Here is an 18609-nt window from a genome sequence, read left to right as displayed (position 1 = left end):
AAAAAAGAAAAATATTTCTCTGAACACTACACCATCTCGTCATGAACCTGTCTACAAAATGATTCACAAATCAAGTTAACCAGCATTTATTTTTTTTAATCTTAGAGTTACCCAAAAATTACAACCAATACCGAATAAACTGCAAACCTAATATGGAACATTAATAAAATAGAGGTTGCTATAAGTAGCGATTTTGGAATGTAGAAAAACATGAATATTTTACATGACACACAAATTTAAGTTTTTCATGGTTGCGCAAATTTATAGTTCAGCGTGTTGGAGACACTTTTAATTCTTTAATATTAATATCAATTTATAGAATTTGCTCATATTTTTAAAAATTTTGATCCAATATAGTCAATGAGGCTGTTTATTATGGACACAAGCACAAAACAAACAAAACAAAGACAAAAACACAAATTTTACTGAAGCACTCTTAAAAGCTGCTGAGTTGATAATTCGATTGCAGCAGTTTGACATTTTGTGAAGAAAATCTGTCTAATTGCATCTCCAAAGTTCACCTACATGTCTCTTTAACAGATTTTATTTTCATCACAGTTAAACCCTCGACATAAAACATGCAAAAACTAGAAATTGTGCTGAGATGAATGATGCACAAAGCCCTATGAACTACAACTCAGATCCACACTTTGGTTTTCGTACAGATGAAATGAGATGCATGTTAAGCCCTAAATACTCAAAAAAGTTTTTACATATACGTATATATTTCAAATTGAAGGATTTCAGTCCATTTCAGTTTCCATTCATCATTCACATTCATCCATTTCATCCAGACTGCCACCTGTGTAATAATGTACAAGTTAAGTCTGGAAGTGATTGAAACAGTTTTTATTCACTTAGAAAGGCAGTGATGGTTGATTTCAGACAGTTTTAGCAATGGCACAAAAATGTAAAACATGAATTGAAGTCCACCCTTACAGTCCTCCAATAAAAGAAGAAAAATACTTGTACTTTGTGAGAGAATTTCAGGGCAATACCAGTATTTTTGTAATGTGCGTTGTCCTTGTGCGTTTTTCTTCCACTACTTCCCACTATTCTTTCTCTTCTCCATGATTAAAATACAGCTACGTTTAATCAGTTTCATACAGCTTCATGCCTTTCACAGGCTTATGGTGTTATTGTTTGTTTTGTATGATAAATACTAATACAAATACAGTAAAATCACCAACAACTGGCTGTTCTAACCCTCTGAGGCGCCGCTTCTGACTGACAATCTACAAAAATAACAAGAGCAACATTTCAGAGAAGATGACAGACATTTCTGTACATCTCCTCTCTGACAACACTGAAGCAGAAAATCAAAAACACTGGTACTGTCCTTTAAAAAGTGACACGGTAACATCCTTAATTGTGACATTTACACGTTGAAAAGCAAGCCAGTGGTCCCTAAGTTCACTCCTCCCTTTCTTGGGCCTTAATCCTTTTATTAAACGCAGGAGTAACAAAATACTATCCCAAAGCATGACCCACACATCGTGAACGGCAATGCAGTGAACGACACTGAAACCCTACACTTAGACACTGTTACCTCTCGCTGCATGTTTCACTGCCTGATTTCAGCTTTTTGTCTCAGTCAATGTCTCCTCGTCCCGGAAATACGGATGTTCTAGTGCATTCAGGGATGATATTCGTTTTAACGGGTCGAAGGTCAGCATTTTCTGTGGAGGAAAGAAAAACACTGTATTAGAGCTGCATATATATCATATTGTCTTGGACTAATTGAGACGATTACAGTAAAATAAATACGTAATTGGGGCCAGTAACCATCTTGCTTAACTGAGCATAAAGACTGGAAGCAAAGGGGGAAACAGTCAGCCTGTCTCTGTGCAAAGGTCTTAAAATCCAGCTACTAATATCTCTAAAGCTCTCTAATCAGCACATTGTATCTTGTGTGTTTTAATTCATGCAAAAACTGAGAAATAAAAACAGCAATTTGTGCCAAATGATGGCCTGGACTAGTTGCCAGGCAACCAGTGGAAACTTGAGGTAGCGACTGGTTGAAATTAGTTAAAACAACAAAGTGCAAAGGATAGTCTCAAACTGCTCAGCTTCGTCTACATTCACATTCTGAGAGCCTGGCGCCGCTGCTGAAAAAAATCCTAGAGGAAACACTGGTGAGGAATCCGTTTCAGCTGCAACAACTTATTTAACCCTAGCTGATGCAGTGAGGAGCTTCTCATTTCTTAAACAACCACGTTAGAAGACATATCCTGTGGTCATAGAAAGGATGTTAATCTGTCTCAGAAGGGTCAAATTATTGGCCTGTATCAAGCAAAGAAAACACAAGGAGATTTCAGAAACTACTAAAATCAGGTCAAGAACCGTCCAACGCATTATTAAAACCTGAAGGATAGTGGAGAACCATCATCTTCAAAGGAACAAATGTGGTCGGTCATGTGGTCTGATGAGTCCAGATTTACCCTGTTCCCCAGTGATGGGGGCATCAGGGTAAGAAGAGAGGTGGATGAAGTGATGCCCTCATCATGGCTAGTACCTACAAGCCTGTGGGGGTTTAGGGTTATGATCTGGGGTTAGTCAGGTTCAGCAACGTTATGTTCCCAAAGAATGAGGTCAGCTGACTACCTGAATATACTAAAAAATACCAGGTCTTTCTATCAATGGAGTTTTCTGACAGCATGTTCCAAGATGACGATGCCAGGATTCATGGGGCTCACATTGTGAATGAGTGGTTCAGGGAGTATGAGACATCATCTTCACATATGGATTGGCCTCCAGAGTCCAGACCTCAGCCTCATTGAGAATCTTTAAAATGTGCTGGAGAAGACTTTGCACAGTGGTCCGACTCTCCCATCATCAATACAAGATCTTGGTGAAAAATGAATGCATCTCTGGACAGAAATAAATGCTGTGACATCGCAGAAGCTCATCAAAATGATGCCACAGCGTGTGAGTGTCATACTCAAAGCTAAAGGCGGTTCAACGAAATATTAGAGTGTGCAACTTTTTTTTGGCCGGGCAGGGTATATATATATATTTTGAAAAGTTTTTGTTATATCAAGCTACAATTTCCCAAATGTTCTTATTATCCATATTTCATGCCCATCAGAGAATGTCAAAGAGAGATCTTTCTAAAAATGTGACGATTTTCGATGTAATGACCCAACATTATTTCCTACATCTTCTGGACAGACAGAATACAAAATGCAGTCTACTTTAAAAGGAACCACAAAAACACAACATTTACTGGACATTTCCTTTTATAAAACAATCCATTAAGAAATGGATTTTAAGTGTTTTTCTCCGTTTTACCAGCACTCTGTAAAGTACAAGGACAGAGCACTTTTGTGTAAAGAGTCCTGATGTAACTGACTGCATAAGAACATCATTAACAAGAATCATTCTGTATTGCCGCAGTGGAATTCTTGAGGCTTGTGCTATGAGCAAACATAGTTCTTCTGGAGTCTGAGGTTGCCTATCTGTCAATGTCCTGATTTTAACTCTGTATGCAGCTCAGACATGAATTGAGCACCAGGCAAGACGGACAGCCACTTTAATATTTAATTCATGAGCCTTACCAGCAATAGCTGAGCCCCCTGCTCATTTATCTCTGGAACAAAGTCCTTGATTGGGCGAGCCGTGAGAGGGGGGAAGCTTTTTCTTGATAGCGTAACATCAGTCGGCCACTCCTCCTCTGGCGGCAAACCAATAACTCTGAAATGACATGTAATTTCCAATGAAGTAGGAATTACATGAATAATAAGTCAAGGGAGCTCCAAGGCTGATAAATATGATGAAAAATATTTGCTACTCACTCAAAAATTTTCCCAAGCTGGTCCACTTCTGATTCCCCACAGAACAAAGGTCTAAAAACAGGAAGGTTAATCTCAGTTAACAGGCTGAAGCTGCTGGCTGGTGGTGCTTATTTCAAAGGGCTGTTATTTCTGTTGGTAACACGATGGCCTTCAGGCAAAGATTAGCAGTTTGGCATGAGGAGCATCGAGCATGAATGATGCAAGCGTTTATAAAACTCTGCAGCATCTCACTCATATTAACCAAGGCATATTTATCAATACTCATGATATGAACTGTGACATTAGAAAACTGCATCTCTGATATTTCTGTGCATCGCAATATCTTCACCATCTTCATAATAGTGTTCAGCAAGCAACTGTGGTAAAGCATGTTGACCACTGTTTTCATGCAATGTGTCATTTTTACCACTAGATGGAGCTACTGTGTGCTTCATCGAGCTAAAATACAGTTTCTCAGCTGAGCTGGAATAAAAATGGGGTGAGATACAGATGTCTAGGAAGCAATACCTCATTATCATATCTGCATTCACTGCTTATAATATTTGCTTGTTTGTTATATTTAGATGTGTTGAATTAGACTGTGAGCGGTCAGTAAGTTCCCATCAACACGCAGGATACTGAGGATGCACATCTAAGTCTTTGTGATGTAAAAATACCATCATGCACCAATAATAATAATTATAATAATAACATCTTACTCACATTTTAAAATGATGACATACAAAACCTGTGTTTACAGACTTCGCTGGAAAAAGACTGAAATAAAACGTGCTGTAACTTGATGTCTGTGGCAAAATCCTGCCTTCTTTTTCTCCAACAATTCAAACCGTCTGATGCTCTGGGCCAGATAAGACAGATAATCTGCCAATGTGTGATCCAATCTGAGCCATTCTGAACTCGTACTCATCAGACCTGCTTTGAATCTGATACAAAATCTGAGATAAAATCTGCACACACACATCACTCAGTAAAGCAGACCTCTTACAAGCGATAAGAGGTGAGTATAAAACCACTGCCAAGACAAGCAGCTGATGTCCAACAACGGGCAACAGTGTCAGTGTTTTGGTGACTATAAAAGTGCAAGCTGTGAAATGTACAGTAATGCTGCACAGATTAGGATTTTTTTTTTAATATACTACCCTGTTTGTTGTCATAATTCTTTAGTTGTCTCAAGCATATCCAGTCCTGGCAACTTCAGCCTGGTTAATGTTTTCATGGTTAAGTTAAAGCAGCTCACAGCACTCGGTTAATATGAGGGAAAGATTGACATCTTGGTTAAATGTGAAAAAAATCAGTCCAACTTAAAGCACAAGATGGGACAAGCCTTTGTCAATATTTATCTTTGGTGAACCTTAGCCAACTGTTTTGGTAACCTAAACTGAACAGCAAATGAAAAGCTGAATGTGAGTCTTTGTACGCTCTACCTTCCCTACCAACGATTAAAATGCAGTAAAAGGTTGTCATGCTTTCTGGATTGGAGAAAAAAAAACATTATCCAAGCAGTGGCTCCCTCCAGAAAGTATTTGGCAAAGTAAACCGTTAATGTGTGTGGAAAACCATTTCAAACTGAGCTTCACATTTTGAGCTGGTCTGAGGAGTTATATTAGAAACATGCATAAAGGTTGGAATGGTTTCCTTTCACCAGTATAAAAAAAAAGCATTATAAAACTATGTGGATCACCACTTTCACATCATTGACCACTATTTACGCCTTTCTTTCTTTTGCTATGGTTGCAAGGCAACACTGTTTATCTCAAGGAACCTAACTTCACATAATAATTTGACTGCATCCTAGTGAGCATCTATTCACATTAATGTCTTGGATTTAGTTAAGTCAAACATTACAGCATTGCTGTGGGCACATTTGCTTTTAAGCTAAGTGAAAAAGGAGATGGCAATGACTTGGAGGAGGCCAATTGTCAGATTTGCGGCCAAAAGGTGGAAGTCTAAGGCACCAAAATCACTAATGTAAAACTAATAAAAGAATAGAATTACCGAAAGGAACAAATTATTCCTCACTATTATTTTCTATGACAATTAATCATCAGCTAACATTTCATGATAATGACAGTCCTACTAGATATATATTATTATTTATAACATATTCATAATCAGAATACTGCATGTTTTTCATTAATCTGCTGACTCACTTGCGTCTGAACATCTCTGCAAAGATGCAGCCGGTGCTCCAGATGTCCACCGGTGTGGCATAACTGGACTGCAGCAGAACTTCAGGAGGTCGGTACCACAGTGTGACCACCTGAAGGCACAAACATGGAGTCCATAAACATTACTAAGTCTGACAATAAAAATCAGTAGCTGTTCAGTTACAGTGTGGTACAGTATTTCGGAAATTAAACACAGAACTGTACTTTATTGCCAGTTTTTACCAGAGCTTCAGGTGACTTCTGTTACCTTTTTCTAAAGCGGACATTGAACTTCTAACCATAGACTCCATATAAAAGATGGACATAATGATTGCAATGACACCTGTTGGTTTGTTAACTGCTATTTTGAAGTCTCAAATTTAATATTTGGTCTCTTGGTCTTTTGACACTGGACATAACCATAAGCCAAGGGTGGGTCTGACTGAGGACTCGAGGACACCATGAACACCTGTATTGAAAAAGTCTTTAAACTAGCATTTGAAAGCATAAACCTATTTGGAAAATGTTTAATGTGGCAATAAATCATGAGACAAGTACAACCATTTTCTCATAGACTTTAATACAATCAGAATAGTCATTGTAACCAGGAGTCTCCCCCTGCTGGTTACTAGAAAGACTGCAGTTCTATGGTTTTCATATTGTCTACATCCATCTTTTATATACAGTCTCCACCTCCAATCATTGAGGTGTCTAATTCACTTTACTACTGTGTGAATATCAAATTATAGGCTGTATTTTTATTGCTAAGCAGCAAATTCTAACACGCCAACAGGTTAAACTAAGACTTGGTGCTTGGTCAACATTATCTGCTAAACATTAAAATATTAGAACTGCCACTGTAGGCATATTAACATGACAAAGTTGACTTTTACCAAAAGAACTGCCTGTTAAAGCTGCTATTGCTGCTGTAGAATAACTCTTGTCAGAACTATTTCTTATTGGATTTTCAAAAAGGATTGATACAAAATTTGCCAGGTACTGAAAAAACATGCCATCAATTCTGTGATGTTTGGAAATCAAACTCATATAACCAATAATAGGATGACATGAAAGTCATCATAAAGGGATTGTAAAGTTACTAGCATCTTGAATTCATAGGTGTGCCAGGAACCAAACAAATTTGGGATCTTAAGTTCCATTTTCTTTGTCAGGATACGTCTGGCTCCTCTGGCCTTCCATACTGCCTAACCTACACAGAGCCAATCACAACCGTTTGCTTCATATGCAGCAGGTTTGAAAGGATGACAGGCTCTTCTGTAAATAGCCAAGATGGCTGTTGCTGATGTGGAACTGTCTTCTGAATCTGCCTGACTGGATGATTTATTTTCTTTTAAAGAACCTACAGTGGCCCCTAAAACCTGTTTACATTGATTTGTTGCCCAGCTCTACATAACATTATGTTGCTCTGATTGATTGTAGGGCTATCTAACTGCGTCTAAAGGCCCTTAGGTGTGAGCCTTGGAAATTGAAAATAAAACGAGCTTCCAGAATCGTTTGTGCCAGACTAATTCATAAAGGGCAGGTTCAACATTTTGATAAGTGTGCTTCACAAAAGGGGGAAAAAAAAATAAAAACAACACAGTAGTTTTAATGTAAGTAAAATGGTCCAAACAATGTATCTAAAGCTCACTAATTAACAGCTAACATACATTGTGCTATTTTTCGGCAATATTTTTTTACACACAAATAAGATATGTGTGAATTTGTGAGATTCAGCTAGACAAAATATTGGTAACTTTAAACAGAGTCAAGGTAACTGTTTTCTTGTGTTTCCAGTCTCGTCTTGAGCCAAGCTGAGCAAACTATCCGCTGGTTTTAGCCGTACTAGATGATGATAAGAGTAGTATCAGTCCTATAAACTAATTCTGTGATCGACATTGTCTAAAACTAATTTTCAAGTGCTGAAGTGATTTTTACTTTAAACTAAATGTAATACAAACCAGCCTAGAGGGTTGAAAAGCTGAGAAACTGACTTAAAAATATGAGCCTGCTTTGGAAAAGACAGTTCACGGTTCTTACTACAGGAGTGAGGGCCATGTGGCAGCTGTAGATCCTGGCGAGGCCGAAGTCTGCCAGCTTCACCTGGCCTTGGCTGGTGACCAGAATATTCTCTGGTTTCAGGTCTCTGTGCATCACACGGTTAGAGTGAAGGAATGCAAGACCACACAGCAACTGCCTCATCAAGTCCTGCAAAAAAAACAACAAAAAAAAACAGACTTATCTTGACTGAAACCAAAGATTCTGACAGTTGTAGCTTTGAAACAGCTGAATAACAAAAACACTCCATCTTTTCCATACAGTTTCTGCCCTGTGACCTATTTAACAAATTCAGTGCAGTTTAGTTTGGATGCTGCTTCAGTCAGTTCTCACTTTAATGCGGTCGGGGGATAATCCTGGAGCTGGAACTCTCTCTAGATACGTCTTGAGGTCTTGGTCCACGTGTTCAAACACTAGAGTGACTTTAGTCTCCTGGTCTGACCTCTGGGTGGCACAAACATCCATGAGCCTGGTGTGAACAAGAGAAACATGAGTCCTGCGAGAGGTGTTCACAGCGGATTATACAAAACATGAGCTGAAAAAGCTTACCTGACCACATTGGGATGGTCAAACTGCTCTAGCCGTCTCAACAGAGCCACCTCTCTGACTGTGGAGATCGGGAGGCCATTTTGGTCCGTCTGGACACGAACGCTCTTCAGAGCCACAAACTGTCCGCTCTCCGTGTCTCGAGCCTTATAAACAGTCCCATAAGCTCCTCCACCGATTTCTGCCACCGGCTCATACTGGATACTGGCGCCGTGGGCCATGGCCAAGTTCGAACAGACTGAGAGACAAAACAGAGCACACGAATTAGATGCAAAAGCTTTAAACACTATGAATAACAATAAGGAGACCATGAAAGGTGATCATGTCTGCTGCTTCAAGCAACACTGTTTGAAATGCAATGATAAAAATGACAGCCTTGCCATCTCTTATGTGCTTTTTAAACGTTATTAGCTTTGAACCACATTCTAACTCGTAGTATTTTTCAGTGTATAAAAAAAACTCTCATCCAAATGTGTTGGCCAATCTAAAATTTCAACCTGATAAAGATGCTGGATAAAGAGTCAGGAGATCCTCACAGTTGCTTAGATGTCCTCTGGAGACCTCTGAATATGTGTAGGAACATTCACGACTATTTAAACACAAAATAAGAGTTGATCCTCTGAGTCCTAAGAATGTCTGATAAATGATATTCCATTCTGGACCAAACCTGTGGTTCATAGAGAAACAGACAAACATGTTCCACTGGATAACATTTTTGATCATCAAAACACACCAGCACCAGTTATGCAACATAATTAACTCTTTATGAATTCTCTGTACTGGACGAAGAACAAACTTGTCTTGTATCGTTCCTGTGAGAAGCTGGTGGATGTTCTGCAGGAAAACTGACACACACACTCGAAACCTTCCACATCCGACGTTAACTGATGATCCTCAACAGCGCTTGTGCTTGAATATCCATTTCTGAGTGAGTACAAACTCTATTTTCAGTCACACTGCCAACCGTCTGTCAAAGAAATAACTTTCAAGTGTGACAGAAGACACTTTCATGTCAGGACTTTATGATCTCTATAAATCAAAGTGATTACTCTCATGTTTTCATGAACTCTTTAAATTCTTTGAAATATGTGTCTAATTTCACCGGTAGCAACACTTGTTTTAATCTTTTAACTTCAGCAGAGCTTTTATTTTTTTGAGGCAAACAAGCTCAGCATGTAAGCAAACACTTGTCATTCCAGGAATTCTCTACGCAAAAATTTTCAACCCCCAAAGTCAATACTGTGACCTTTAAGACCTTCGCCAAATGCCTCAGGTTGTTTGTAGTTCCTCACAAGCATCTGATGCGTCTCGTTTAGAGTCTTAACTCATTTTTTTTGTGCAAAACCTCCAGTTCACTGATATTTGAGAGTTTTTTCTGCTGCTACTGGTCTCTTTAACCCTCTACAGCAGTTTCTTGGCTTCTTCTGCTCATCATAAAAGGAACAAGAACTAAAATTTAATTCCTTTCTCAAAAACTGAAAAAAACATAGAAATGAACATGTTTTTCCAAGTGCCCACAGGTGTTACTGATAACACCTGATTACTGGTAAAATGGTAACTGTACACAGTATGGATGTTCAACTTAGATATTTATTTTGTGTCCCTACTTGTCTCCTCTTTGATGTGTGCAAACACAGTCTGCAGGTCAAACAAAAAGTCCCAGAATTTTTGTCACGAGACTGTTGGTTGCAGCTGAGTCACCGCTGGGTTCTTGGTTGCAACAGAAAGAGCAGATTTTTCTTTTTTTCCTCCACAGAATCTAGTTAGAGCAAACAGTTGATTTTGTGTGAACTTCTAAATTAGCAAGGCAGAAATAAAATAAAAGTGATTTTGTTGAAATATTACAGTTTGAAGCTTGGAATAGAATAGAATAGAATAGAATAGAATAGAATAGAATAGAATAGAATAGAATAGAATAGAACAGAATATTTTTAATGTTAATTTCTCTATATATCCAGGAAATAAAGAGGAACCAAAAAGACATTTCTCTCACACCTTTGTATTAGGGCCATGTATTTTTAAAAAAGGGTCAAAATACAATATAAATAAAATAAAGTTAAATATATAAAAATGCAGTAGTGCAATACAGGACAGCTTATTGAGGTGACAATAGTACAAATATGGTAGCAGCTTGTTGAGATGTACAGTAGTGCAAATTGTTATCTGAGGATTAGAGTCGCATGTTACACACAGTTGAAAAGCTAATGATTCTGCATTTGTCTATGAAAAACTGTCACGTTGGCGATTTTTTTTTTTTTTTTTAAAAACCACATTCCTCTCAAACCCACTGGTAGGGTTCATAGGTTTCTTTTTAATAAAATTCAGTCATCAGAGAGGTGAATGATCATCATAATGAAGTTGCTATAACCACTAAAAATTACATACTAAACATGGTCAGACTTCTTTCAATCCCTTAACATCCTATTCCCTGAAAACAGTTGCTTTCTGGAGCAGGATTCTGATAAGAGCAGTGGGAATCAAAACAGTTTTGGGCTTCAAAACCAAACATTCAGCTAAAAGATGCTAAAACACTCCATAGAGCTGAGGATAAACACATTCTTGAGTGATAATTCTCTTGTTTGTTACCCAAAGCCACCCATTCTACATCACATGTTGTCATCTGACCCATCGTTAATGTAACAACGCAGATTTCTGCAGCTTTAACACATAAAAAAGCGACTCTTCACCTTCTCCGTGTATTTCATCACATTATTTCAACCACTCTGGCAGCAGGTCAACTATGCTTGGAGCTAAGTGCATACCGTTTTATGGCTGCTGTTCTGGCCTCTGTTAGAGTGGAAGAGCTCTCCAGGTACTTTGGGTGCAAAGTGCCGAAATAAGTGACACATTTTTAGTCAGATCCAAAGAGGAATGTTTCACCGCTCTCCCACATTCATGAAAATTGAACCACCTCAACAGCTGGATGGTTACATATGGCAAAAAACTGCAACATCCCTGCTTTGATTCCATTCAGGGATTTGTGTTGCATGTCATAACCCGCTCCTCACCCCATGTGACCCGACTGCCTCTTCACCGTCAAGGGTCAAATCAAAGAAAAATGAAAACAATAAATAAAAATACATTCACCAAACACTTCAGAGCCCACAAGCTGCAGGACAAAGTACCTGATCTCCTGTAAGAAGTCACTGAATGTGGCGCCACTTTAAAGCAAATACACTCGACGCAGGACTTCTGGCCACCACTGAGCAGCACAGGAAGCACCTTCAACAGCTCTCAGTCCCGTCGCTCCAAACTTAACTCCGTCCCGTCGGCCTCCTGCCAGGAAGCAGGCACAGGACCAGCGAGAACCTCATCCCACTCCTTCCTTTCCTTTGTTCAATCTCAGCCTTTAATCTGTCAAACCTGTTTGGTGTACTTCCTCCACTCAGCCCGTCCCCTAACCTACTTTCATCCATCCGTGCCTCCTCCACCTCCTCGACATTAACGCCTGCCGTCTTTATACCTGGTATCCCTGCAGGTACTGCTCTCGCATTTTTAGCTCACCCCATTCACTGGCTCTGTTTTCCGAAGCCTCCTCCTGCGCCGGCTGCCCTCAAAGTGTCATTAACAAGCACAGATCCCCACAATAGACAAAACCCACTGTGCCTCATTTGGAGTCTTTTATTTCAAGAAAGGGTTGTTCTTGTTGAGGCTTCGAGAAATGTGCCGCCGTGGCAAATCATGGACTCCCAGCTCAGGGAATGATGTGTCGGTGTGGAAGGAAGACTATCTATTACATCTGAATTTCCCCAATCATCTTCAGCCTGAAACAACTCTAACAAATTCTGCAATGTTCCAACATCAATACCACTTTATTTTGACTATATATCTACCCTAACATTATGAAGCTGTATCACTGTCTGGATCATGTTCTCTCAGCAAAAGATAAAAGTACATATTTATAAAGACTCCCTTAAGTGAAAATACATTTTTTTTCCCTCTTGTATACTCAAAGACATATAGTGAGCAAATAAGCAGTCAGAGCTATAGCTGAGCATTTCAACCTTGAACCTGCAGAGTCTAGATGAAAAATAAAGAATTATATTTCCAGGATTTTAACAGATATAAAACTAAAGGAACAATTCTTGTCAGCTTGCAGTGTTGGGCTTTCTGCATCATCTTTATTCCTCAGTGGGTTTCTAGCTCGAACATGTATGACTGAATTACTCCAATACTACAAGCTGCCATTGTGTAGCGTAGACTAGTTGTACAGTGTTTGAGCAGAGTTGTAGGTGAGCTGGTGTGCTCGATCTGCAGTGAGTAGTGAGGGGTGGATGAAAATAGAGGCATATAGCTGCATATTCTAGATAAAGCAACGGTGTAGAGTTACATCTCAGTTATTTCAAATCAGACGATTATTTTCATAGAAAAAAATTCTAAATGTGCAACTTGGATACACAGAGTTTAAGGGGTTTCATCAATGACCAGAAAAGGGCCTTTAAAATTGCATTTTTCTATAATAGGCTCCTACAACAAGGTGAACGTATGAGCATTTGGTAGAATTAATGTTTAGTAGGTCATTTTCAGTCCTTTTTAAATAAAAAGGAGGATGTTGGATGACAATTTGACATTTCTTTCAATACATTATATCAATTTATAATAGGTTTATTGCTTTTAAAAATCACAACAAAGCTGACTGTAGCCTAAAGTCCTCGGGTTGATTGCTACTGGTTGCTTTAAACCAACCAGTGGCAAGAAAAGTTCCCAAATACGACTCCAACTTTTGTAAAATAACAAAGAAAAGCGCATTGATAATAAACTGAACTACTTCTTTGCCCTGCTTTGTCCGACCCTGTGCATAAATTCTGAGCATAATTAAGGTAGGAAAAGTGTGAAGAGGACACCTGTAGTTCTGGAGCTCTGATTGTCAGTGAGAATAATACAGCAACAAAAGCGCAGAAACGCAATTCGTTAAAAGCCGAACACTTCAACAATGAATTCAGTCTCTCCTGTAATTGTGCTGCCTCTCTCATTTTTCAAGATGGATACTCCAAAACCTGACACTCTGAATGACTGTCAAATATTTGGTCGATTGAATGACACAGAATGTTTGCACTGTGAGATTGTAATGAGCCTGGAGAAGGAAATAGATGAAAGCGGAGTCACTGCTGAAATACTGAACAGTATTTATGCTGTTTTGAACTAATTATCAAGACATAGATAGTCTAGTGAAAAATATCACAAATCTCTCCAACTTTATTGAGGTAAACTTCCAAACCTGGAAAGCACAAATGAGTTATTCATATCTTCAGGTATTCAACTAAGAGGAAATCGATAGTACTAATCCTTAAACAATGGATCTCATACCAGTAAAAGTCAACATGACCATAATAGACATAAAATTTAAACTTGTTATTGCAGATATGCTGCCAAACCGCAATTACTGAAGTGGTCAACATAAACTGTTGTTAATAAGAGGAAAAGATATTGCATTAACGCACCACATCTCTGCTTCTCATGCAATGACAGTAGAGGCACACTGTCTGGAGACAAGAATCTTCCTGCATTCCTGCGTTTCAGCAAGAAAGTCGAGTGATACAAAATCCCTCTAACATTACTCAGTCGCAGCTGAACCGAGACTGTAAATAACACTTTTCCTGCTGCAAAGCCCAATAACAGACTTCACTAAGCAATGCAGAGAAAACTCTAACAGAAATACCACCAATAAAACCTATTTTAAGGCACAGTTGTGATCAGTATTACTACCAGGACTGGCCAGATAAGTACAGCTAACCTCCCTAACGCAATTTACTGCATACAGTTTCAAAACATAAAAATATTAGATCCATATGTTTTATGTATTGCACGCTAAAACGGTGTCATAGCATTCATTTAAAAAGCTCTTGTCCTAGCTGTGCTGTGATAATATCACAGTGTAGCACCATTCTTTCCCTCTGCCTTGATCAGTTATTACACACATTTTCCATATGTGGGATGTCCTGTAAAAGCTGCCGCCGATTTTAGCCTCTATCATCCACTGCTGGCTGTTATTGTGCAACTTTCCTCTGGAGGCAGACGGTGTGACAACAGTTGTAGGAGTCAGAACAGCCGCAAAGGGCCACGAAGTCTGAGAAATAAAATACTTGAAGACAGAAAGAGACGTTAAGAGGAAGAAAGTCCCATCTGATACAGTCCAATTTAAAAGTACAGAAAGTTACTGTATTCTGACTCAAAATGGACATCTGAAGTCGACTGCAATATTGATAGCTTAGAATTCTAAATGTTCAAGCCATTGGTCATCTTTTAACTTAAAGACATTCCTAGTATTTATAACAATCATTTCACTACATGAGGAGGGCAGTGCACGTACAACACGTAATGATGACGTGCTTAGAAAACAAAGCAGTTTACTGAAGGGGACACAAAAATGATAATTAATCATAAAATCATGAGCAATTAATGAGAAATTCCTATTAATTACTAGAGCTTCTACAAATAATCAATTAGTTTTCAACTAATAAATGAAATGGCTACTATTATGATAATTCATCATTTTTTAGTAATTTTATAGACATAAAAAAAGTCAAAACCCTCTGATTCCAATTTATAATATTTTTACTTTTTCTGATTTCTTTTCTCCTCTGAGACTAAACTAAATACCTTTGAGTTGTAAAAAAAAAACAACAACAAATAAGGCATTTGTCATATCGGGCTAAATAATCAACACAGTAATTGACAATGTAAGAAATCGATATTTGCAGCCCAAGTAACTACTAAATATGATGTATTATTACTTGAGATGCATAAAAACAGTAACTGAATTTTGAGTAATTAATGAAGACATGCTGGGAGTGGACTGGTTTGAAGTTACTCAGGAAACACGCATGAAGAAAAATGTCAGTGTGATCGACTGACGCATAATCGGAAAGTAGTTATCATCTATTCTGACTCACTGAACGTAGACTCTGGGTTTAAGCCGTTAGCAACGCATTTTACACAACTTTTCCTTCCCTTGCACTATCTACGTGAAATCCATTTCACTGTGAGAAACAACAACAGCCTCTGTTCAGCAACCAACTGGATGAAAATTTCAAGTTTTGCTGAAGGTTTGGATCGTTACAGTCAGGCAGCTCTACTAGATTTTTTTTTGGTGAATTATCCATTTTAATCAATTAAAATGTTCCACCAAAACATTTCCTCCCTCACTATTTTGAGTGAATGCCATTTCTAATTAATTCCTCGCTCATCTCCTACCCAGCTAATCACTAGCTACTCTCTAAACTTTGACTAAATGTCATTCATTCACTAACGGTTAACTAGAAGTTAGTTCCTCATTTGTTTTTGGTAACTGCTCGAAAATGAGGGTCTTTCATTGTAAATTATTGCTAATGCTTCAAGACAAGAAAAAAAAAAAGCCAGTGCTCTCATGATTGCAAACCACAGTAAGGAAGAAGAAATCTTTCCACTGGTCTGAGGAAATTAAACAAAGTAGTTTTGAGGTGTGTTAATGTCATTTTGATAGTACAACATGAGTCTCTGTTGTTTAATAAGAACATAGAACTGTTTTACTGTTTACATGAGAGTGATTTGGAGGGTAATCAATCAGTTTGAACACTAAAAAAACACTTTGTGATATATGACAGTGTAAAAGTTGGCCTTGTAAGGGAAAACATGGACATCGATGATATTTAACACTCTAGCCTTGCTAAAGTCAGATTTCTGATAAATCATGTACATTCTCATCTATAAGATAACATAACTAATGCTAAGCAGTTGTCCCTGCTGATTTTACATTATTTTTATGTCAGAAGTTTAAATACTAGTGCTAATAAAGTTTTAACAGTTGTCCTAGAACTGTAAGTTTGAAATTAATTGGCGATATATCAAATTGTCTTTAAATAAATTAAAAAATAATCTCTGTATGCGTTAGCTAACATTTATGTAGCTGTTAAAATAAGAATATTAAGTTCATTTATGCACAAATAACATGATTGTATTGATTTAAACTGACTTGCAACATAATCTTTACATGATTTTACATTCAGTGATATAAAAACTAAAGTTATGGCCTGATATGATTTAATTATCCTCTGAATTTGTTCACTTAGGCATAATTCTTGTGATAGTGATATTCAAACTATGTAAATTTTATCCTGGTTTACTCTACAAACAGCATCTTTGAAAGCCTATTTTGTTTGTTATTTTGTTACCAACTCCTGCAGCGTCCTCACCTTGATCTCTCAGCAGGAAAAACAGAATCATCTGAATTAGAATATAACTTTTTCTTGTACAAACTCAGCCTGTTGCAGGCCTCATAATGAATGAGCAGCTTGTTGTGGTCTGTAACTTCCTCTGGTCCTACAGGATGTGGTTCATGACTTGTCACCCTAAAAACATCTCCCAGTTTCCTTTCTTATTTTCTTTTTTTAGGAACAGAGCAGCCCACAGAGATTTCTGCCCAACATCTGGAAGTTACACTGATGTCTCACAACACTGAGGTCAGTGACCCTCCATATCCCGGAACATTTACCCCCCATGTTTCATTCATTTAGTCGGTAAACAGCGGTGCGGTGGGCGGAGGCAGAGAGGAGCAGGCCGGGACGGACACGTGGTGCTCCTCCATAGCGCTCCTTTGTTAATTAAAGTGGTAGAAAAGAAGTGTAGCAACAACAACAACAGGCCACACGGACTTTTCCCTCTTCACCTCCAGACGCACTGACGTGGCGGAGGAGACGGACCACCGCCTGCTACTTCCATTTCCACATCTGTGCCCACATTACATAAATCCCCGGAGGGAAAGTGTCACACATGAATCTCACTGTGTAGCTTCGGTCCTCTACTCACCTCCCTGTTGCTGCTGAGCTCCAGGTACCGAGGCTCTAGGTGGAGGACATGATCCCCAGTGTGCCACGTATAAACCGGGTAGAAGCGGCTCCGGGGAGGCGGATTCAGCCCGTCCCGAGCCTCGGAGCCCAGCGGTGGATCAGCCGAGGAGAAGCCAGACACAGGACTGGTTTCGGCCTCCTCTGCTGCTTCTTCCAGCCTGCACCCTTTTTGGGTCGTCTTCCTGTTGCTTCTAGCAACTCTGAGAGGAGGCGGAGCTAAAACCTCCAGCAGCTCATCATGTATGAAAACTTCAGCCTGTGGCAGCAAGGAGTCATTAGAATAACTTTATTTAAACGTTTGTACACGATAAAACAGGAGTTTACACAGAGAACACAGCAGCAGGAGCCTCAGACGTCAAATTCACGGTCAAAAGTTGAGTCAGTGTTGCTGATATAAAACATTTTCAACAACAATCATTGAGCCAAAGTTGCTTCCAGTGCTTACGAATTTAAGTTTTAAAATATTAATGTTAAAACTCTACAGTATTATCTAAAATGCAAATATACTTGCCTGAATTAAATATTAAGGTTATGAGTCCACAATATTATTATTAAAGCAATTTTATCTCACTATTTTAAATATAAAATGTCAATTTATCTAGATAAAGTAACTATCAAGAGTAAAAACCAAGAAAAATACAAATTAACCTACTTAAATTCAATATTAAGGTTAAGAGCCCACAATATTTTTAATTAGGCAATTGTATTTAACTATTTAAAATATTAAGGTTGAAACCCTACATTATAGAACCCAAATTTTCCTGGCTAATGTAAATGCCAAGAAAGAAACCCTACAAAAATGCACACTAACCTGCTTAAATTAAATATGAAGGTAAAAACCCATACAAGATAAAACACAAATTTCTTCTTCTTCTTCCTTTCCTTTCGGTTTTTCCCTTCAGGAGTCGTCACAGCAAATAATCTGCTTCCATCTAACCCTATCCTCTGCATCATCTTCTCTCACACAACTAAGTTCATGTCCTCTTTCACTACATCCATAAAACTCCTCTTTAGTCTTCCTCTAGGCCTCCTGCCTGGCAGTTCAAAACTCTGTATCCTTCTACTGACGTATTCACTATCCCTCCTCTGTACATGTCCAAACTATCTCAGCTTGGCTTCTCTGGTTTTATCTCCAAAACATCTAACATGCACTGTACCTCTGATGTAGTCACTTCTGATACTATCCATCCTGGTCACTCACAAAGAAAACCTCAACGTTTTAACTCTCCAGCTCTGCCT

The 18609-nt window shown here is 38.5% G+C and overlaps 1 protein-coding gene across 1 annotated transcript; it reads right to left on the bottom strand.

Annotated features, from left to right (window-relative positions):
- Window positions 1-834: 834 nt before the first annotated feature.
- Window positions 835-17563, bottom strand: cdk4 (cyclin-dependent kinase 4). The gene is made up of 8 exons (XM_023297678.3): window positions 17330-17563; window positions 8549-8783; window positions 8333-8468; window positions 7982-8149; window positions 5945-6054; window positions 3795-3845; window positions 3558-3693; window positions 835-1679 (listed from the first exon to the last, which is right to left on the bottom strand). Exons 2-8 carry the CDS (start codon window positions 8764-8766, stop codon window positions 1578-1580), a joined length of 921 nt encoding a protein of 306 aa, XP_023153446.2. The 5' UTR covers window positions 8767-8783; window positions 17330-17563; the 3' UTR covers window positions 835-1577.
- Between the last annotated feature and the right edge of the window lie 1046 nt (window positions 17564-18609).

Source organism: Amphiprion ocellaris, chromosome 5 (assembly GCF_022539595.1).
Source record: "Amphiprion ocellaris isolate individual 3 ecotype Okinawa chromosome 5, ASM2253959v1, whole genome shotgun sequence".
Taxonomy (NCBI): Eukaryota; Metazoa; Chordata; class Actinopteri; family Pomacentridae; genus Amphiprion; species Amphiprion ocellaris.
Note: the sequence above shows the minus strand (reverse complement) of the source record. Positions and strands in the feature narration are given on the sequence as shown.

Bases quoted from the DNA above. Each gene is read 5' to 3' on its own strand.
- cdk4 (XM_023297678.3), bottom strand. From the start codon at position 8,766: ATGGCCCACGGCGCCAGTATCCAGTATGAGCCGGTGGCAGAAATCGGT. The intron at 8,150-8,332 runs GTGAGAACTGAC...TTTTTTTTGCAG, and splicing joins TATCCCCCGACCGCATTAAA to GACTTGATGAGGCAGTTGCT. The intron at 1,680-3,557 runs GTAAGGCTCATG...TTTCCTCCACAG, and splicing joins AGGGGGCTCAGCTATTGCTG to AAAATGCTGACCTTCGACCC.